Source organism: Oncorhynchus mykiss, chromosome 7 (genome assembly GCF_057628025.1).
Source record: "Oncorhynchus mykiss isolate SJ-2025 chromosome 7, ASM5762802v1, whole genome shotgun sequence".
Classification (NCBI taxonomy): Eukaryota; Metazoa; Chordata; class Actinopteri; order Salmoniformes; family Salmonidae; genus Oncorhynchus; species Oncorhynchus mykiss.
The window spans coordinates 19,286,829-19,309,569 of record NC_143028.1 but is presented as its reverse complement, the minus strand read 5'-3'; the positions used below and the strand labels follow the sequence as shown (position 1 = coordinate 19,309,569).

The 22,741-nt window shown below is 46.4% G+C and overlaps 1 protein-coding gene across 1 annotated transcript; it reads right to left on the bottom strand.

The window, feature by feature from the left end:
* Positions 1–349: 349 nt before the first annotated feature.
* LOC110527543 (trafficking protein particle complex subunit 10) lies at positions 350–19,507 on the bottom strand. Its single transcript, XM_021608888.3, has 23 exons — positions 19,279–19,507; positions 18,432–18,513; positions 18,135–18,270; positions 16,480–16,676; positions 16,020–16,215; positions 15,805–15,916; positions 15,189–15,436; positions 14,619–14,765; positions 11,330–11,444; positions 10,919–10,995; positions 10,512–10,603; positions 10,189–10,329; positions 8,209–8,321; positions 7,230–7,786; positions 6,855–6,996; positions 6,568–6,726; positions 6,064–6,293; positions 5,717–5,817; positions 5,275–5,401; positions 5,017–5,187; positions 4,657–4,837; positions 4,387–4,581; positions 350–4,159 (listed from the first exon to the last, which is right to left on the bottom strand). Exons 1-23 carry the CDS (start codon positions 19,337–19,339, stop codon positions 3,915–3,917), a joined length of 3,825 nt encoding a protein of 1,274 aa, XP_021464563.2. The 5' UTR covers positions 19,340–19,507; the 3' UTR covers positions 350–3,914.
* Positions 19,508–22,741: the final 3,234 nt, after the last annotated feature.

The following is a 22,741-nucleotide window of genomic DNA, read 5'->3' as shown; positions in this document are numbered from 1 at the left end:
ACCGGTCACATGGAATTTGACTGTCTTCAGGTGTGGCGTAACACAGTCGCCACGACAGCCCAAGGCACAGCACACAATGGCTAATACAGCACACTGTTTTACAGGGCTACTGTGGCAAGTATTGTAAAGCAGTTCAGTAAAAAAAAAAAAAAGTATTGTATTGAAGTGTAAGTTAGGCCTACAATACTTTTGTTTGGCAAAATTGCACGTGACTTTGTCGAGAAGTGAGGAAACAAGGTAGTTGATACCATACAGGCCTGGTAGGCGTTTCATTTGAGCCAGACCCAAAACCGTCCCGTTTCTCTAAACACATACTTCACTGAGCACCAGAACGGAGGACACAGACACATTAAAACATAGGTATATTTAATTTCAACTGTATAATGCATACATATGATTAATTATTTCAACTAATCTGAATACAATCAATGGTGCTGAACTCCCATGGAATCATTTACATACACATTGTTTTTGTTTTTTTGGATTTCAGTGACCAATGACTGTTGAAAGACAAAAAAAACAAAAATCACCAGACAATTCCCAATGTCTTTATTTCTGTGAGAGTGATTGATGATTCCGTCCCTTCCAGCTATTTGCCGTTAAATAATATATTTTTAAAAATAAGACAATAAATACAGCTGGACATAAAATAAGATGTGTACATAGACGAGCACTGATATCACTAGTCTTCGTATCTTATAGTTTTTCTGACCAGTTAGACAACCTCACACACACACACACACACACACACACACACACACACACACACACACATGGACGTTTCAAAGACAGACCCGTGTTGCTGTAGGTTTGGGCATGTACAGTGGCAAGAAAAAGTATGTATGTATGTATGTATGTATGTATACTCTTTGGAATTACCTGGACTTCTGCATGAATTGGGTGATAAAATGTTATCTGATCTTCATCCAAGTCACAATAGACAGAGTGGGTAAACTAATAACACACAAATGATTGTATTTTTCTTGTCTATATTGAATACATCATTTAAACATTCACAGTGTAGGTTTGGGAAAAGTATGTGAACCCCTAGGCTAATGACTTCTCCAAAAGCTAATTGGTGTCAGGAGTCAGCAAACCTGGAGTACAATCAATGAGACAAGATTGGAGATGGTTTGAGCTGCCCTGCCCTATAAGAAACACTCACAAAATGTGAGTTTGCTATGTGAACCATGCCTCGAACAAAAGAGATCTCAGAAGACCTAAGATTAAGAATTGTTGACTTGCATAAAGCTGGAAAGGGTTACAAAAGTATCTCTAAAAGCCTTGATGTTCATCAGTCCACGGTAAGACACATTGTCTATAAATGGAGAAAGTTCAGCACTGTTGCTACTCTCCCTAGGAGTGGCTGTCCTGCAAAGATGACTGCAAGAGCACAGCGCAGAATGCTCAATGAGGTTAAGAAGAATCCTAGTGTCAGCTAAAGACTTACAGAAATCTCTGGAACATGCTAACAGCTCTGTTGACGAGTCTATGACATGTAAAACATTAAACAAGAATGTTGGTCACGGGAGGACACCACGGAAGAAGCCACTGCTGTCCAAAAAAAACATTGCTGCACGTCTGAAGTTCGCAAAAGAGCACCTGGATGTTCCACAGCAAAATATTCTGTGGACAGATTAAAGTTGAATTGTTTGGAAGGAACACACAACACTGTGTGGAGATAAAAAAATAAATAAAAAAAAGACAGCACCCCAACATCAAAACCTCATCCCAACTGTAAAGTATGGTGGAGGGAGCATCATGGTTTGGGCTGCTTTGCTGCCTCAGGGCCTGGACATCTTGTTATCTTCGACGGAAAAATGAATTCCCAAGTTTATCAAGACATTTTGCAGGAGAATGTAAGGCTATCTGTCCGATTGAAGCTCAACAGAAGTTGGGTGATGCAACAGGACAACGACCCAAAACACAGAAGTAAATCAACAACAGAATGGCTTTAACAAGAAAATACACCTTCTGGAGTGCCCCAGTCAGAGTCCTGACCTCAGCCTGATTGAGATTCTGTGGCATGACCTCGAGAGCAGTTCACACCACGCATTCCAATAATATTGCTGAACTGGAACAGTATTGTAAAGAGGAATGGGGCAAAATTGCTCCTGACCGTTGTGCAGGTCTGTTCCGCAACTACAGAAAACGTTTGGTTGAGGTTATTGCTGCCAAAGGAGGGTCAACCAGTAATTAAAGTCAAGGGTTCACATACTTTTTCCACCCTGCACTGAGAATGTTCACACTGTGTTCAATAAAGACATGAAAACGTATAAATTGTGTGTGTGCGTTATTAGTTTAAGCAGACTGGGTTTGTCTATTGTCCTGACTTAGATGAAAATCAGATCAAATTTGATGAGCAATTTAAGCAGAAATCCAGGTCATTCCAAAGGGTTCACATCTTTTTTTTTTTTTTTGCCACCAAGTTTTGTAGGTGGAGTCTGAGTGGGCGGGGTTCTCTTTCATCAAGATGGCCAGATAGAGGGAACAAGTCTTCTGCCTTTCGTCCTGGCGGTGAGCACTACTTTGTTTGTGGGATTATGCTAGATACAAGCCCAGAGGTGGAGGAATACAGGACAGTATAGCTGAAGGGGTGTGCTACAGGGTGTGCTTAGGCCTCAGGCCCAAAGCCACCATAGGCCTCCAGTAGATACCAAACAACCACACCGACAGACACTGAGCAACAACCAAAACTTGTCCGGCGACACAGTACAAAAATAGAAGTCAATAAAACGAATGAACATCGCATTTACACAAGCGCATTTCCCCTCCTTCTAAATTGTTTTTGTGAAAGAATTGTGCTACGATACGAAAGTGCTCTTCCTGACAGTTACCGTAGCAACAGCGAATGTCTGAGAGAAGAGAAAAAAAAAAGAACAATTGTCAGACACCACATTTACTAAACATAGGAATTGACCTCCTCAGCATTCAAGTAAACCAAAGTCAGACAGAACACATGATGGTAACACTTCAAACAGACGGGTCACTTTCATCCAAAAAGAAGTCACTGAAAACAACCAAGTGCTATTTCATCCCATTGTTCTCAGATTCCACCGATACGTGAATAAGTGAACCCTAAAACCTGAACAAAGCCAAAAGCAAGTGTTCATTAGTACGTCTCACACCTGCACAAAAACAAAACTCATATTTTTCTCCAAAATATTCCTTCGAGACAATGTGTTTTTGGTGCAGCCTTTGCACAGTCGGTACAGTGATTCCTCTGGAAGAATGTGTACTTATTGAACAGTTTGTACTGTGGCCAGAGGGTGGCGCTATGACTACAGCAAAGGAAAGAGGATTCAGCTGGGTTTGGGGGCAAGGGGCTGGAAAGTGAGTGAAGAGGAAAAGTAGATATTGTAGAGTAGATATTGCGCACACACACACACACACACACACGATTAACCGGCCCCGCTCTTTCCCTTCATCCATCACAACTTGCCATGTCATGCATATACAGAGTGACACATCAACCAATACAAACCACAAAACGAAGCACCCCTGTCCAAACGCCCATTAGTGTGTCCATGTGTGCCTCATACAGAAGGTTGTGTTGACGATCAGTGGAACCAGCAAGCCGATCACAGGTGTGTGTGTGTGTGTGTGTGGGGGGGGGGGGGGGGGGGTCTACGTAGAACAGTTAAGCGGTTTACTGTGTCCACGGAGCAAGAATCAATGAGAGAGATAGTTTTACAGTATGAAAAAGATTGACAGGATAAAAATACAGCAGATGGAACTCAGGCCAGAACAGGAGCAGGGCCAGTGGCCGGCCAGCAACGAGTCCTGAGAGGAGAGCAAGTGTCAGTTCCCTGCCGCCAGGCCCTCTCCCGGTTCCAGAACCACAGCCAGGAACCAAACCACAGAGGTCCAGGCGTGATGGGGGCATGGGGGGGTGCAGCAGCGGCCCACAGGGGTCATGTGACATTAACCTCCATCACGTGGTCATCAGTAACGGGCAGCACCAGCACCTGCCGCCCCTGGCTCCAATAGAACACCTGTCCCGGGCTGAAGGGCTCCAGGCGGGGCATGGGCAGACCCCTCTGCTGCTCCCCGCTGCCCACCGAGTGGACGCTGCCCCGGCTGCGGATGCTGGCCGTGTCGCCCTGGTCGTCCAGCCCTTTGTCCAGCAGGGAAATGGTGTCGTTCTCTAAGCAGCTGTCTGAGTGGCCAGAGAGAGAGAGAGAGAGAGAGAGAGAGATGAGTGTGACTGAGTGTGTGTGAGCGAGTACAACACGCGCTGTAATAATGCCTACAAGCAAATGATCTAAACAGCATGTAAGAGGTTGACAAAGATGGCACAAAATATAGACTACCATTTTGTCAAGTAATGGGAGACATGCCCACGGACTGAGTTTAAGGACCGTTCTGCAGCTGTGGGTTACATACCCGTGTCGGGCTGAATGGCTGGGACGGCATTGTGGGGCAGGTACTTGAACACTTTGATGTTGGGGAAGGGCAGGTGACCGGCGAACAGGGGCATGACCTCCATCTGAACCCTGTGTGTGGCGCTGGCAGCCACGGGCATGGACACCACCCCCGAGCTCTTGCCACACACCGCCCAGTTACTGCTGTTATCCACCACTGCAGACAACACACACCAGGGTAGACAGGTAAGTATCGGACATACACACACACACACACCTTCCCGTGTCCTACCTTCATACATGAGCTTGGTGGTCCTCAGGCCCTCTATTTCCGTAGACTCCTCCTCCTCCCCTTCAGTCTCGCTGGGCTCCGCCTGCCGTGTGATGGACACCTCGAGGCCACAGAGGGCGCCGGTGCGACAGTGCTGGTCGCCGGACGGCGGCAAGATCTCGGCCTTCAAGCTGTAAAGGGTCTGGGGAGGAGGGTTAGCAACATCGAGCGATGTTCAAGCCCAGAACGATGTTTGTTTGCGATGAGAACAGGGTTGTGTTCATTTGGTTTTTTTTGCAACGAAAAAAAAAAAAAAAAAAGTGTTTTCCTCCATGTGGTGTCTTATGACGTGACCCAGAGCTGGGTCTTGTGTGTACTCACAGAGACCCGGTCCAGCTGGAACTCGTAGCGGTAGGGTTTGAAGGCTGTGTGTGTGTCTGAGGCGGAGACGGGCGCGAAGCTGGCGGAGAATGCACACTGCAGACACAGCGGGAGGGGTTTGGCCCAACGCATCTCCCACAGGCAGAACACTGACTGCTGACTGCACACCGGCTGAGGCAAAGAGGATCAGAACAGATGTGTGTGTGTGTGTGTGTAGAGAGAGAGAGATGAAGTGTGTGTGTACGGTCAGTTACTCACCTGTTGCTTTTTAACATTGAGTGAGAGCAGCTCCATCGAGACTGTGGGCTGGCGCTCTGTGAGGACCGGGTCCGCCAGGTGGAAGTTTGTGTCGGACACGTTCTGGAGACACACCTGTATGTACTTCCTGTGTGACCAGTCAGGAGTCAGATCAATATTTAGACTCTCGACGTCACCATAGATTCCTTACTGAATGAGCAGACATGTCATTGAAGAGACACCATTTTTTGCATTTAAAATCCTGTAGACGAGACGGTACATTACCCAATGCGGGTTCCAAATACTGCAATTGGAATTTGCATTGGGCGCGTCACTCAGTAAATAAATAAAGATAATTAAAATGACATCATGCTGTATTTTCTGCACACATCTGTGACTGTGCGTGACAAAAATGCCCCCCCCCCGTACAGGAAAAGCAGATGGGAGTGTGTGTGTGACCTACCTTTTCCCAGCAGAGAGTATTGAGTGCTTGGCTTTGAAAGGGACATAGAAGGTTAGGGCTATGAGAGTGGAGTAGATGGACCAAGGACAGTCGATGGAGACCTATGGAGACAGAAAGAGAACACACAGGGCTGTAAACATTGGATAGGCATGGTCATGTTCATTAGGCCACAGTTTAACAAAACCCTTTCAAACATTGAGGCGGAATACTCATTGGACAAATCCAGGTAGTCCCTCCGTTTCAGTCTGTCGTCTTCCGTTGGGTGCCTAATGAACATGACCCTAGTAAATGATATAAAGGTGGTCCTGGGGTTAACTATAGGCTAGGAGGACAAACGGTCTTCAAACCTTTTGGTCGATGTTGATCATGCCACTGTCTGCGTGGCTGTGGCTCTTGGGCCGGTGGCGGACCTCGCCGTTGGTGAGACGCTCGATGTCGGGCTTGAAGGGCGTGGGGGGGATGTGGCACAGCACCTCCAGCTGGAACTCCAGGGTGTGGTAGGGAGGGGTGGGGGGCAGGGAGATGCTGGTCACCTTCTCCGATGACTGGATGGAAAGAGCACTCTCCCCCATGCGCTCTGCAAAGAGATGGGCGCGCGAGAGAGAGAGAACAGAAAAGAGTTAGCAACAGCACAGAACGCTAAAGGTGTCTCCCCCTATGGACCGAGGGTCATTGATCTCCATGGTAACCCCCAGACCTGCCTGGGCTAATATTAGTGATTGGAGGCAGCGGCTGGGCTGCAGTCTCTCCTCGTCTATAGACTACTTGCAATGCAAAGATTTGGATGAACTATCCCTTTAACCTCTCTGACCCTTGACCTCTGACCCAGAGTGGATGGATGGAAGGCTGACCTCCCGTGCTGGACAGGACGGTAGCAGAGCAGCAGCTAGAGTGGAGGATGGGCATGGAGTCTGTATTGCTAAGCTGCAACGCGTCACCCTTCTTCACACTGTAGTGGCCTGTTGCTATGGTGAACTTCACCTTCTGGGGAATGCCTGCCAACAGGTTGTCTGGAGGGAAAACACAGATACACACGTAAAAATACAAGGATGACCTGGTCCAATCACATATCAACAGGCAGCGATTAGCATTCACTGTTTGTGGCTAAAGAAGGGGACAGAGGGCCAGAAAGACGGACCTGAGAGGGGCTCGATGGTGAGCTGAGGCTCCTGGGAGTAGACCTCGTACTGCACCACAGGGTAGATGTGAGACTGGACAAACTGGACTCTCCCCACGCTCCCGCACAGCTGACGTAACGTGTATGAGCCCGGCTCTCCAGTCTAGAGAGAAAAGAGCGAGAGTGGAGAGTGGAGGAAGAGAAAAAGAGAGACCGACAAGGAGTGATAAAGTGACACTTGACCTCTAAATCGACAGCGTTCCCCATTCTGTTTTAATGGAGAGGAGGCAAGGAGAGAACAGATTTCTTTAGACAAATTGAAAATGAGCCACGGGGTGGACTTGGACTCGAGACATGACTGTTGATGACGTTACAGGAGGCTGAAAGAAAACGTACCGGGGCCGTGAACAAGATGCTGTTGTCGCCGGGCTGCAGCGTTATGTCGCGTGCCCTCAACATCTGGGCCCCGTCGTCCACAGCGACCGCTGCCGGGAGGGCCCCGGCGGTGGGCGTGTCTAGGGAGGCGGAGCTGTCGTGGCGCCGCAGCAGAAGGTGCATGTTCTTACACACCACCCCCGTGGAGGTGAGAGAGCTGTCCGACGGGCTGCGGTCCTGCATTTCGTAAAGCTCCAGGGCAGGGGGTAGCAAAGCCCCCATCCCGGCCCCAGCTAGGGGGCTTCCCTGGGGGAACAGGACCACCCCGTCCCCCTGGCCTTGTGGTCCCTGGCCTGTCCTCCTCTGGGCGCTACCCGCACGGCCCCTCGCCCCGCCCTGCTCCAGGCTGAAGTGGAGAGTGGCAGCCAGCTGCTCCACCTGCATGGCCACAGGCATCAGGCAGCGCACGCGCAGCTCCAGCTGCAGGGCGGCACCCACGTGCACCACGGCGCCAGGCGGGCTGAACTGCATCTGGCGCAGCTGGGCGAACGCCGCCATGCTCAGAGCCACAGTCTGGTCTGGAGAGACGAGAGGAGGAAGAGGCAGATGAAAGAGGGAGGTGACAGAGGGCAATGCATTACATGGCAACATTGTGATGTCAGAGTTGTGTTGGTCTAGCCTGGGTGCCAGTCTTTCTGCTCTCTTGCCAACTCCTTATGAAATTGTCAGGCTTGACAATGACAATGGAGCAGACAAAAGCACAAACAGATCTGGGGACCAGGCGAATGTTTATCAGTCTTGGGACAAAAAAATAGCCACTATTTACATGTTTGACCAGTTTAGTTGGCAAGTCTCTCAGAAGTTAAGACAACCGGACAAGGATCCTTGGATTTTTCATTGTGCAATTAGAAGCTTTCAACTCATTGATGCAGTAGACAAGAACAAACAGCTTTGACTGTTCCTGCCATGTCTCGAGTGTACGCAGTGTGTGTGTGCTCACCTGAGGGTGCCGGGGGCTGGCTGGCAAAGGTAAGGATCTCCTGGCAGAAGTGCTTCCTCTCCTCCTCTGTCAGGTTGGCGTCGCCCGCCAGCAAGGCACTGGTCTGCAGGTAGCTGGCACAGTGAGTCAAGGAAACCTGAACTAGAAGATTGTATCTTGACTGACACCTGGCTATGTCAATGCAATGGGAGAGTGAAAGAAGAGAGGCTTCAGAAAGGATTCCCTACCTAGCATGCGGATTGGATGGGGGTGAAATAGTAGCCAACCTTCCTTTGAGGTCATTATTCACCTAGCTACCCATGATGGAAATCGTTAGTCCACCCACTCATATAATGCTTCGAAACGGTATGAACCAGGGAGGTACTATCTGTCCAATAGGAATCCCATGTTTTCATTTTCCATTGAAAAACAGTTGTTACGGTTGGAGCCATTGAACATGACCCTGGGTCATATAGAATGTACAGTCGTGGCCAAAAGTTGAGAGAATGACACAAATATGAATTTTCACAAAGTCTGCTGCCTCAGTTTGTATGACGGCAATTTGTATATACTACAGAATGTTACGAAGAGTGATCAGATAAATTGCAAGTCCCTCTTTGCCATGCAAATGAACATCAGGGACAGACTGATATTCTACAAAAGGTAGTGCGATTGGACTGCTGAGGAATGGGGTAAAGTCATTTTCTCTGATGAATCCCCTTTCTGATTGTTTGGGGCATCTGGAAAAAAGCTTGTCCGGAGAAGACAAGGTGAGCACTCCCATCAGCCCTGTGTCATTCCAACAGTAAAGCATCCTGAGACCATTCATGTGTGGGGTTGCTTCTCAGCCAAGGGAGTGGGCTCACTCACAATTTTGCCTAAGAACACAGCCATGAATAAAGAATGGTACCAACATATACTCCGAGAGCAACTTCTCCCAACCATCCAGGAACAGTTTGGTGACGAACAATGCCTTTTCCAGCATGATGGAGCACCTTGCCATAAGGCAAAAGTGATAACTAAGTGGCTCGGGGAACAAAACATTGATATTTTGGGTCCATGGCCAGGAAACTCCCCAGACCTTAATCCCATTGAGAACTTGTGGTCCATCCTCAAGAGGCGGATGGACAAGCAAAAACCCACAAATTCTGACAAACTCAAAGCTTTGATTATGCAAGAATGGGCTGCCATCAGTCAGGATGTGGCCCAGAAGTTAATTGACAGCATGCCAGGGCGGATTGCAGAGGTCTTGAAAAAGAAGGGTCAACACTGACAATATTGACTCTTTGCATCAACTTCATGTAATTGTCAATAAAAGCCTTTGACACTTATGAAATGCTTGTAATTATACTTCAGTATTCCATAGTAACATCTGACAAAAATATCTAAAGACACTGAAGCAGCAAACTTTGTGGAAATTAATATTTGTGTCACTCAAAACTTTTGGCCACGACTGTACACCAATGAAGACATTGTCTGTGTCGAGAGCATCTAAACCGTGATGTATTATGGGTAAATTGTGGCTGACTGACCTACAACTAACATTGAGTAGTTGTAGTCAGTCTCAACTCGCCTTGAAAATCCGTTGCAATGTTGAATGCGCCCATTGAGACTGATTGACATTGGGTTTTATACATAAGGCACCAAACGGAAGAAAATAGAATGAAACAGGGAGGGACTACCTGAACTTGTCCAATGGCAAACACTTGTTTTTGTTTCACGCTGCAAAGAGAAGGACCTCCTGGCAGAAGTGCTTCCTCTCCTCCTGTCAGGTGTGTTCAAGACAGCTGGGAACTCTGAAAAATACGAGGTCAAATAATGAGGTCAGTGATCTTCAAGTCAGAGCTCTAGAAAGAGGCTCGAGTTCCCAAGTTGGATGACCATTCAAAATAATTTTTGTCCCCCCCCCCAGAGTTCCCAGTTGTCTTGAACGCACTGAACTCGGAAGTCAGAGATTTCTGAGTTCCCAGTTGTTTTGAACGCTGCATTTTGAGAGGATACTCTTCAGTCTGCTGCAGGAGCTTCTGACACTCGGCCATCTGCTTCCTGGTATGAGTCACCTGCAGGCTCCACCCCTCTGCCACGTATGACCTCAGAGAGTCATCAAGGAAGCCCTCTGCTCTCTCCGGGTCACCTTTCTTCCTACGCACACAGTTAGCACCGTTTTTATTCAATTAGAGAAACCCTACACCCTTTCATTCATTAGCACGTTTAGCTGACTGGGGCTAATCATTTTTCCAGCAACCATCTTTGGAAACACCATTCAAAGATGGAGAGTGAGAGGCAGAGGGAACACAAAAAGGATAGGAGAGAGAAAGGCTTACATGTAAAACTCAGCTAGACTCTTCCCAATGAGCCGGGCTGAGCGCATCCTGCCTATGGCTCTGTACATCTCCATAGCAGCATGAGACAGCTCCTAAAAATTGTTAAAAGAAATAGTAATAAAAAAAATTGTAAAAAAAGAGAAAGAGAGATCAGAGGACAAAGACAGCATTCACGAAATAAGAATGTTTAGCTCTGTGATGGCTTTCTGCCCCAGTGCCTAAAGAGAGTGGGCCTGGAGGGCAATGGGGCCCAATGAACTAGATACCAAGACTATAAACAGAGGCACTCTGTCTAGGAAGTGTCCCCCGCACGAACACACACAACATTATGAAGCAGAATCAAGGCTCTTATCAAGGACTACTGCTACTGGCTACACCATTATCCACCTAATCAACATGGCACTTACCAGATAGTGTTTTTCAAATGCCTCCACAGACGATAAGGCCTCATTTAGTTTTTTGTAAGGGCTCTGCAGGCTGTTGACTGTAAGAGAGAACACAGGAGACACACTTAAGACTTTCTCTAAAGACCATTTCAGCTTTTTCCTTAGCGCAATGAACTTCCATGACCTCACAATGATGTGTTTGGGTTGACGGTAAAAGTACCCCACTTCAACCTCAAACAGAGAGTCATCTGCACGACACAGGGCAAAGCGATTTTGACACGGCATACAACACAACACAGCCATCAAATAACGCCAACATTATCCATTCTAATGCAATGCTCAGGTCTTACTACTTTATAACCAAGGGCCTATTGTGAGCGAACTGGGTCAGCTGAGCTAAACGCCTAGGGCATTAGTGTGATTGTGTAATACCCGTCTCTGGTCTCTCTTCCCCCAGGCCAGCCAAAAGGTCCACGGTGCGGTTTAGGTCCTCGGAGGTGGGGACCTTCTCGGCCACGAGGCCACACAGGTAGCCCAGAGACTTTAGCTGGGAACAACAACAACACACGCATCACAACATACATAGAGCCACAGTGACAAGCTGAAAATGGAGTCTTATGACGATCACCAGAAAGTGTGTCAGAGTTTCTTGACCCGGTAAAACTCCTTGGTTTCGCAGACACAGATTAGGCCTAGTCTTGGACTAAGAAGCACTTAACAATGATTCTCCATCGAGCATACTTTTGGAAAGCAGGCCCCTTGTGACTTCAGAATGGTGTAGGCCCCCAGGGCAAGGGCTAACACAGTGTACCAGCAGTGATGTGTGTTACGGTCAGAGGTGCCGTAGGTAGAGTGCATTCAGAAAGTATTCAGACCTGTTGACTTTTTCCACATTGTTACGTTACAGCTTTACTTTAAAATGTATTTATTTTTTTCCATCAATCTACACACAATATACCCGATAATGAAAAACAGGTTTCTTGAATTTGCAAAAAAACAGAAATACCTAATTTACATAAGTATTCAGACCCTTTGCTATGAGACTCGAAATTTATTTATTGTTATTATTGTAATGTATTATTATTACATTTCTTATTTACAATGACGGCCTACCCCGGACAAACCCGGACGACGCTTGGCGCCGCCCTATCAAGGCTGGTTGTGATACAGCCTGGAATCGAACCAGGGTCTGTAGTGACGCCTCTAGCACTGAGATGCAGTGCCTTAAACCGCAGCGCCACTCGGGAGCCCAGGTGCATTCACTTTCCATTGCTCATCCCTGGAGATGTTTCTACAACTTGGAGTCCATCTATGGAAAATTTAATTGACTGGACATGAGTTGGAAAGGCACACACACCTGTCTATATAAGGTCCCACAGTTGACAGTGCATGTCAGAGCAAAAACCAAGCCATGAGGACGAAGGAATTGTCCGTAGAGCTCCGAGACAGGATTGTGTCAAGGCACATATCTGGGGAAGGGTACCGAAACATTTCTGCAGCATTGAAGGTCCCCAAGCACACAGTGGCCTCCATCATTCTTAAAATGGAGGAAGTTTGGAACTACCAAAACTCTTCCTAGAGCTGGCCGCCTGGCCAAACTGAGCAATCGGGGGAGGTGGTCAGGGAGGTGACCAAGAACCCAATGGTCACTGACAGAGCTCCAGAGTTCTTCTCTGGAGATGGGAGAACCTTCCAGAAGGACAACAATCTCTGCAGCACTCCACCAATCAGGCCTTTATGGTAGAATGGCCAAACGGAAGCCACTTGTCAGTAAAAGGCACATGAAAGCCTCCTTGGAGTTTGGCAAAAGGCACCTAAAGACTCTCAGACCATGAGAAACCAGATTCTCTGGTCTGATGAAACCAAGATTGGACTCTTTCGCCTGAATGCTGTGGGATGTTTTTCAGCAGCAGGCTGGGAGACTAGTCAGGATCGAAGGAAAGCTGAACGGAGCAAAGTACAGCGAGATCATTGATGAAAACCTGCTCCAGAGCGCTCAGGAACTCAGACTTGGGCAAAGGTTCACATTCCAAAAGGACAATGGCCCTAAGCACACAGCCAAGACAATGCAGGAGTGGCTTCGGGACAAGTCTCTGAATGTCCTTGAGTGGCCCAGCCAGAATCCGGACTTAAACAATATCTAACATCTCTGGAGACCTGAAAATAGCTGTTCAGCAACACTCCCCATCCAACCTGACAGAGCTTGAGAGGATCTGCAGAGAACAATGTGAGAATCTTCCCAAATACAGGTGTGCCAAGCTTGTAGTGTCCTACCCAAGAAGACTTGATGCTGTAATCGCTGCCAAAGGTGTTCAACAAAGTACTGAGTAAAGGGTCTGAACTCTGAATACTTACAGTACCATTCAAAAGTTTGGACACACATACTCATTCAAGGGTTTTCTTTATTTATTTATTTTCTACATTGTAGAATAATAGTGAAGACGACATAACACATATGGAATCATGTAGTAAACGAAAGAAATTGTTAAACAAATCAAAACACATTTTATATTTGAGATTCTTCAAAGCAGCCACCCTTTGTCGTGATGACAGCTTTGCACTCTTGGCATTCTCTCAACCAGCTTCATGAGGCGGCAGGTAGCCTAGTGGTTAGAGGGTTGGGCCAGTAACCGAAAGGTTGCTGGATAGAATCCCCAAGCGGACAAGGTAAAAATATATTGTTCTGCTCAAATAAGCAAAGAGAAATGAAAGTCCATCATTACTTGACGATATGAAAACTTGCTTGGGCCAAGAAACACGTGCAATGGACCTTAGACCGGTGGAAATCCATCCTTTGGTCTGATGAATCCAAATTTGAGATGTTTGGTTCTAATCGCAGTGTCTTTGTGAGATGCAGAGTAGGTGAACTGATGATCTCCACATGTGTGGTTCCCACCGTGAAGCATAGAGGAGGTGTGATGGTGTTGTGGTGCTTTGCTGGTGACACTGATGTATTTAGAATTCCAAGGCACACTTAACCAGCATGGCTACCACAGCATTCTGCAGTTATATGCCATCCCATCTGGTTTGCACTTAGTAGAACTCTTGTTTGTTTTTCAACAGAACAATGACTCATAACACACCTCCAGGCTGTGTAAGAGCTATTTGACCAAGAATGAGAGTGATGAAGTGCTGCATCAGATGACCTGGCCTCCACAATAACCCGACCTCAATCCAATTGTGGTGGTTTTGGATGAGTTGGACCGCAGAGTGAAGGAAAAGCAGCCAACAAGTGCTCAGCATGTGGGAACTCCTTCAAGACTGTTTGAAAAGCATTCCAGGTGAAGCTGGTTGAGAGAATGCCAAGAGTGTGCATCAGTTGTCATCAAGGTAAAGGGTGGCTGCTTTGAAGAATCTCAAATATATTTTGATTTATTTAACACTTTTGGTTACTACATGATTCTGTGTGTGTTATTTCATAGTTTTGACATCTTCACTAACAGTCTACAATATAGAAAAGTAAAAATAAAGAAACTCTTGAATGAGTAGATGTGTCCAAACTTTTGACTGGTAGTGTATGTAAATTTGATATTTACATTTTTTTATACATTTCCCAAAATTTCTAAAAACCTTTTTTTGCTTCGTCATTATGGGGTATTGTGTAGAATGATGAAAAAAATGATTTAATACATTTTTGAATAAGGCTGTACTGTAACAAAATGTGGAACAAGTCAAAGGGTCTGAATACTTTCCAAATGCACTGTATATGCAGGTAGGCCACCTTCTCCGTGGCGTAGGTCCACAAGCCGACAGTGTGGGAGCAGTTGGCCTCTAGCTGGGCGCGGTCGCAGCAGCCCTCGATCCTGTGGAGCACTTCCAGACAGCTGAGGAACACCCAGCAGTCCAACGCCCCCTGGACCACATACACCTACATACACACACAAAATGAGGATCTCTAGATTTACATTTTATATACTTTTTAAAAATTATTATCCACAAATCAAAATGTAAAAAATTATTCAAAACATTCAAAAATGTCACACCATGGACACCAGAAGCACCTTCTTCACCCGTGCCCCATACACACAGCTCATGCACAAACCAAAGCCAATATATCACACCAATAGAGGAAACCAAACTCTTTTTGGCAGGAGGCAATACAATGGTAGGGGAAACACAGGAGAGTCCGTGGCCAGAATCAGAGTGTTTGAGGGGATCAGTTTGAACAAGACGAGGTGCACTGCAGAATAGTTAATCTTCATCACATAGTAATTTGCGATCGAAGGTTATTTGTATGTCAGAAGTTCGGGCCCAGTCTGACTGCAATACAGTACTCAAAAACACACGGTACCTCAAGCAGGCGCAGCTCCTGGACGCAATTGTGCAGCAGCTCCAGGGCTCGCTGGGTGACCTCCCAGGGCCTCTGGAGGAAGATGAGCAGGGTACACTGGCGGGAGAATAAGTAGCTGCGCAGATCCAGCAGGCTGGCTTCGCCACGCTGGATCAGCTCGCGCTTCTCCATGTCGATGGGCCGCCGCAGGAGCAGGCCGCTCCAGCGCTTCACCGGGGCACAGAACGAGCCCAGCCAGTTGGCCCCGTCTGAAAGACGTAGACACAACATAGAAAAAGACAGCAGACATGGACACAAGAATAAGATTTTGCCCTGAGTAGTACAGTAAACAGACACAAATAGGCCTATAGTAAAAGGTAGGCAGGGCTCTACGCTGACCTTTTTTACAAGGAGCACGTGTGCACCTAAGTTGAACAATGTAGGCATACACAAATACATTTTGAAGCGCAATGAAACATTTGTAGGGTAATAAAAGGTGGATTCCTTCATTTTTCTAAGCACACTGGTGCTGCTAAATAAAAATTCCAGGTCACCCAGCTAAATATTTAGGTGCATATGCAATTAAAATGGTCGCACTGTAGAGCCACGGTAGGGGTAGTAAACAATGCCACTGTACCTCCAGCCCCAAAGTTGAGGACATACTGAGTGAAGAGAGCGTCCAGCTCATCGTACTGGACCAGGGCATCCTCAAACTGCTGCAGCATCTCAAACACAAAGGCCAACTCCTCCTGCACAACACACACACACACACCCAACCGTTGGTTAAATAGGTTACAACTGCTTCCCCTGTAGTAGAGCATGGATGATTGACAGGTGGTGGGAGTGACCCACCTGCACCATGAAGTAGTCGCAGAAGCTCCAGCCGGGCTCAGTGCGTTTCTCGCGGAGAGTGCGCATGTCATCCTCGAAACGGCCCAGGTTCTTGGTGAAGGACATGAGTAGCAAGGTGCGCAGCTTGGTCAGGAAGGCGCTCCACGAATCCTGGGATCGAGACGACTCCTTCAGAGGGTCCGACAGAACCACACACCTGAACCACGGGGAGGGGAGAGAGAGAGAGAGAGTGTGGGGGTGTTAGAGGGAAAAGTCCCCAACTCTCCTCCTGGAGAGCCACACACCTGCAGGCTTTTGGGCCATCCCTCAACTAGCAAATCTGATTCTACTAAATTAGTTGCTCAGGTCCTTGTTAAGATGAATCTGGTGTGTTACACAACAGGATTGGATCAAAAGACTGGTAGACAAAAGACGCTCAGATTCTGTTATAAAAAGAGATGAGAGTGGTGATGTTGCCGACCTGTCGCTCTGCTTGTTGCAGAAGTCGTTGCGGATCTTGTCCACGATGGAGGTGCGCGGCAGGATGTTGGTCTTGTTCTTCTTCTTGGCTTCGCTCTCCACCACCACGATGAGCCAGTCCACCGAGCCGTGCAGCCGCAGGGTGCTCTGCCACCGCAGCATGTCATCCTTCACCGATGCCTTGTACATCTCAGTGTCCTGACACACACACACAGTATACAAAACATTAAGAACACCTGCACTTTCCATGACAGACTGACCAGGTGAAAGCTATGATCCCTTATTGGATGTCACTTGTTAAATCCACTTCAAATCAGTGTAGATGAAGGGGAGGAGAGAGGTTGAAGAAGGATGTTTAAGCTCCGAGGCAACTGAGACCTGGATTGTGTGCCATTCAGAGGGTGAATGGGTAAGACAAAAAATATTTAAGTTCCTTTGAACGGGGTATGGTAGTAGGTGCCAGGTGCACCGGTTCATGTCAAGAACTGCAACACTGCTGGGTTTTTCACGCTCAACAATATCCTGTGTGTATCAAGAATGGTCCATTACCCAAAGGATATCCAGCCAACTTAACAAATGTGGGAAGCATTAGAGTCAACATGGGCCAGCATCCCTGTGGAACGCTTTCGACACCTTATAGATTCCATGCTAGGGATGCGAACCTCATTAACCTGTCAACAAACAGTATAACATTTTCCAAACAGTAAAATGACATGCTCAGCAGAAAATACTATCAGAGACCTGTATATAATGACAAGATCCTTATGTTTCCTGCCTAACAATGGGAGTCATCCCAAAGCGGCAAGGCAGGCGACAAGCTTAGGCCCAAAATAAGCCCAAAGAAACAAATTGGACAGATTTTTGGATAGAGTGAAACCTCTCGCTACGCCTCTTCCTCTCTGATACGATGCATGCATGCATACAAGGACTGGCCTTTTTTCATTAAGAGCTTAATGGAAATGTGCAGCAATAGCAAGCCCTTCATCTTACACTCAAAAGGTTGTAGCCTGTTATTGAACTCTAATAAAACGTCATTTTCAAACATTTGCCAAAATGCAATTAGAGGAAAAAACAGTTCAAAACAGCACACCTAATGTTCCATATGTGAGAGGAAACTTAGAAAGAGGGGGAATCTAATAGCAACTACTATGAAGGCTTGCTAACACGACTAGGATTGTGCCTTTGGCTTATGGACAACGAAAGAAAGTTGATATGAAAACCAATAGCACGGGAGAGAAATGCTGGTTAAGGAGCACGAGGAAGGCTATATAAAAGAATTGCCTCCACGTTTCTATGGAAGGATGATCGCAAGGCTACTTCGAAGCAAGGTAAGACATTCCTCATTATTTGAAGTAAAGTAAAATGTTCAGGTTTAAAACAATTACACTGCCTGAAGCTCCCATTGCATAGTGATGGGTGATGCGCTGATAGTCTATGGTAGGCAGGCTATAGCCTATGCAGCAGAATGGCGAATAAGAGGCGTGCTTTACATGTTGAGATGTAGGAATAAAAATAGCATTAACACACCCATATGAGACAAACACACACCATTGGAGTTTTGTGTGTGAATCATTATATAGTGTTGAATGTTATGATACCAACAACAATGCCGGTCTGTCCAATATGGTCATACTACATCAAATAGCGACTACTCACACAACAGTCTGTCCAGTATATGTGCAGGAAGGGAAAGGTGAGCAGGGCTCTGTTTCCATCCTTAGGAAGTAGCTCCTCTTTGAACTGAACAAAGTTGGCCTCGAGGTGAATCATCTTTGGTGCGCGTCCGTAGGACCTTCAGACGAGGAGACATTGAAAACAAAGGAACTTAAAACACAGTTGGGCACACGCGCTCAAACACGTACACATCCACAACGTTGCACAAACCACACAGTTGCGCAAGCGTGCACACACACACACATCTGATAGCGAAGTGCAAACATCCCAATAGCTCACCTCCTCCACTCCATGGACTCCCTGGGTAACTGCTGTGCCAGAGAGGTGTAGAGAGAAGTGAACAGGCTTTGGTCGCCAGCACCTGTGTGTCGGGGTTGAGACAGAGTAGTGAAGAAGAGAGAAAGGGAGAGAGAGCAGACAGGCAAAATAGTTTAACCACTGTGCTTCCAACCAGCATCTTATTAAATTTTTTAGGGCTCAATGGGATCAGTGACTCATTTGTTTCGTTCCATTTTATTAGCTAGCCATCTAGCTATGTCTCACTGCACACCTTAAGCTACGTCACCCAGAGCAACAGTCTGAGTTTGCAACAGAGGCAACGTAACAGCACTATTTGTGTTTTGAGATCATAGCGAACTACACTAGCTAGCTAGAGAACATGTTCTCTAAATAACGCCGTCAGGGTCTTGTCTAGCTCTTGTCATTGATACATTGACAGTCCTCAAACTTGAACAGTCTGCGCAGTGTACTACTTGTAGGTATTCTCATCCAGACCTCGTTTGATTAGTAGCTTGTTAACTAGCTAGCTAAAACAGCCCGAGTCGACTATGTAAAATAATGGATTGCATGAGGAATATACTATTTTGTTAGCTACTAACTAGCCTAGAAAGCGATGTCCTTTTAAAAATGGCCAATGTAGGGACTTCTGAAACCATCTTTAAAAACTATATACAGTAGCTGGCTAGCACGCCGGTTAGACAAAATAGATTATCTGCAGCGGCCACTGCATTGGTTGAGGTGTCAATCAGATTCACACAGCACAGCAGCCACTGAGGAAAACTGTAGCTAGCTAGCCAAGCAAGCTAACATTGCTAACGTTAACGAGACAACTCAAAGGTTAACTAACATGTCACAATCGGCTTGTTTTCCATAGTGTAGATTATTGGCTTTTCTTCATGAGCCTCCATGGATTCCGAGAGTCAACATTAGTCCTCCATTTGAAAGTGAACAATATCACTAGTGTTGTTATCAGAGCTGTACATTTCTGCTTGTATCGAATTGGGGCCTTTTTCATTTCCTGTATGTCCCTTAGAAGATGACGACATCCGGCACAATGTCAACGAGAGTCATGCCGCGTTCATGATTTGACCTCGTTTTTTCCCCCGAGTTCCCAGCTGTCTTAAAAGCACCATAACTATTGTGTGCGTGTGGCAAATGGTGTGCGTGTGGCAAATGGTGTGCATGTGTTATGTTTGCCTGTGTGTGTGTTTCTAAGATTTTACTGAGTTACAGTTCATATAAGGAAATCTGTCAATTGAAACAAATTCATTAGACCTTAAATCTATGGATTTCACATGACTGGGAATACAGATATGCATCTGTTGGTCACAAATACCTATAAAAAAAATGTATGTGTGTTGGAGTGTCAATGTAAGTATTTGTGAGTATGTGAGTCCAGTATGTATGCATAGCCAGAACGAGTTAGTGCAGAAGGGGTCAATGCAGATATTCCGGGTAGCTATTGGTTAACTATACTGAACAAAAATATAAACGCAACATGCAACAATTGCTAAGATTTTACTGAGTAACAGTTCATATAAGGAAATCAGTCAATTGAAACAAATTAATTAGGCCTTAATCTATGGATTTCAAATGACTGTGTGTGTGTGTGTGTGTGTGTGTGTGTGTGTGTGTGTGTGTGCGCGCTAAGGTATGGAGAGTCAGTCCAGTTCAAGTGTTAAGCAGTTTGATGGCTTGAAGATAGAAACGTCTCTAAGCCTTTTGGCATCAGACTTCATGTTCCGGTACGTCTTCCCGATGTTAAGGGAGTAAACATCTCGTAAACACCCCTATTTTGTGATTCTTTTGGCGTTTATCTTTACCTTTTTTGCACTAAATGTATCTGCTATCATTTTTTATGACTGATAAGAACTTTTCAGATTGGCAGTTACTAACCTCAATTCCGGCTTCAACTTCGACTTTGACTCATCTGCTCTGGCCTCTTTGTGTAATTCCGACATAATTTTCGGGCTATCCAAGAGTAAACGCCGGTGAAAGGGGGAAGCTATCAACGGGACTCTCGTAACTGCAATATTCTCTACTTTTCTGAAACATGGCTTTCGGACAAGATACCCCCTATGGCTATCCAACTCAATGGATTCTCCATTCACCGAGGAGACAGGACATTGGATTTAGGGAAATCGAGAGTAGGATGGGTATGCCTCTTCATCAACAGCAAATGGTGTGCTGACTCTAGCGCAGTGGATGGCTCAACCCATTGTTCACCCATCGTGGAATACCTGATGGTCAAATGCCGATCCTTCTAGCTCCTGAGAGAGCTTATCTGTTATTGTGACTGCTGCATATATTCAGCCTCGGGACAAGAAAAACAACTATCTGCCACTTAATGAACTGTTCAAGACTATAAACAAGCAGGAAACCATGCAAATGTCGGTGATCAGGCCTACTATCTCTGGTGTGTCGTCAGCAAACATAATGACGGTGTCGGAGTTGTGTTTGGCCACGCAGTCGTAAGCGAACAGGGAGTACAGGAGGGTACTAAGTACACACCCCTGAAGGGCCCCTGTGTTGAGGATCAGTGTGGCAGACTACCCTTACTACCCTTGTTGCCTACCCTTACCACCTGAGGGTGGCCCTTCAAGAAGTCCCGGATCCAGTTGCAGAGGGAGGTATTTAGTCCCATGGTCCTTAGCTTAGTGATGAGCTTTGTGGGCACTATGGTGTTGAACACTGAGCTGTAGTCAATGAACAGCATTCTCACATAGGTGTTCCTTTGGTCCAGGTGGGAAAGGGCCATGTGGAGTGCGATTGAGATTGCGTCATCTGTGGATCTGTTGGGACGGTATGCGAATTGGAGTGGGTCTAGGGTATCCGGGAGGATGGTGTTGATGTGAGCCATGATCAGCCTTTCAAGCACTTCTTGGCTACCGACGTGAGTGCTACGGGGCGGTAATAATTTAGACAGGTTACCTTCGCTTCCTTGGGAACAGGGACTATAGTGGTCTGCTTGAAACATGTAGGTATTACAGAGTCGGTCAGGGAGAGGTTGAAAATGTCAGTGAAGACACTTGCCAGTTGGTCCCCGCATGCTTTCAGTACACGTCCTGGCAATCCGTCTGGCCCCACTGCTTTGTGAATGTTGACCTGTTTTAAGGTCTTGCTCACATTGGCTACCGAGAGCGTTATCACACAGTCATCCAGAACAGCTGGTGCTCTTGTGCATGCTTCAGTGTTGCTTACCTCGAAGCGAGCATAAAAGGCATTTAGCTCATCTGGTAGGCTCGCGTCACGGGGCAGCTCGCTTCTGGGTTTCCCTTTGTAGTCTGTAATAGTTTTCAAGCCCTGCCACATCCGACAAGCATCAGAGCAGGTGTAGTAGGATTCAGTCTTAATCCTGTATTGACACTTTTCCTGTTTGATGATTCATCTGAGGGCATAGCGGGATTTCTTATAAACGTCCCGCTCCTTGAAAGAAGTAGCTCTTGCCTTTAGCTCGATGCGGATGTTGCCTGTAATCCATGGCTTCTGGTTGGGATATGTACGTACGGTCACTGTGGGGACGACATCGTCGATGCACTTATTGATGAAGCCGATGACTGAGATGGTATACTCCTCAATGCCATTGGATGAATCCCAGGAAAATATTCCAGTCTGTGCTAGCAAAACAGTCCTGTAGCGTAGCATTCGTGTCATCTGACCACTTCTGTATTGAGCGAGTCACTGATACTTCCTGCTTAAGGTTTTGCTTGTAAGCAAGAATCAGGAGGATAGAATTATGGTCAGATTTGCCAAATGGAGGGTGGGGGAGAGCTTTGTGTGCATCTATGTGTGTTTAGTTTTTTTCTCCTCTGGTTGCACATACAAATTTGGTAAAACTTCATTAAAGTCCCCGGCCACTGGGAGTTCCGCTTCTGGGTGAGCATTTTCTTGTTTGTTTATGGCCTTATAGAGTTGGTTGAGTGAGGTCTTAGTGCCAGCATTGGTCTGTGGTGGTAAATAGACGACTTCGAATAATCTCTTGGTAGATAGTGTGGTCTACAGCTTATCATAAGGTACTCAACCTCAGGCGAGCAATACCTCGAAACTTCTTTAATATTAGACATCGCACACCAGCTGTTATTGACAAATAGACACACACCCCCACACCTTGTCCTACCAGACGTAGCTTCTCTGTTCTGCCGGTGCATGGAAAATCACGCCAGCTCTATATTATCCATGTCGTCGTTCAGCCACAACTCGGTGAAACATAAGATATTACAGGTTTTAATGGCCCTGGATAATCTTTATCGTAGGTCATCAATTTTATTTTCCAGTGATTGCACGTTAGCCAATAGAACGGATGGAAGTGG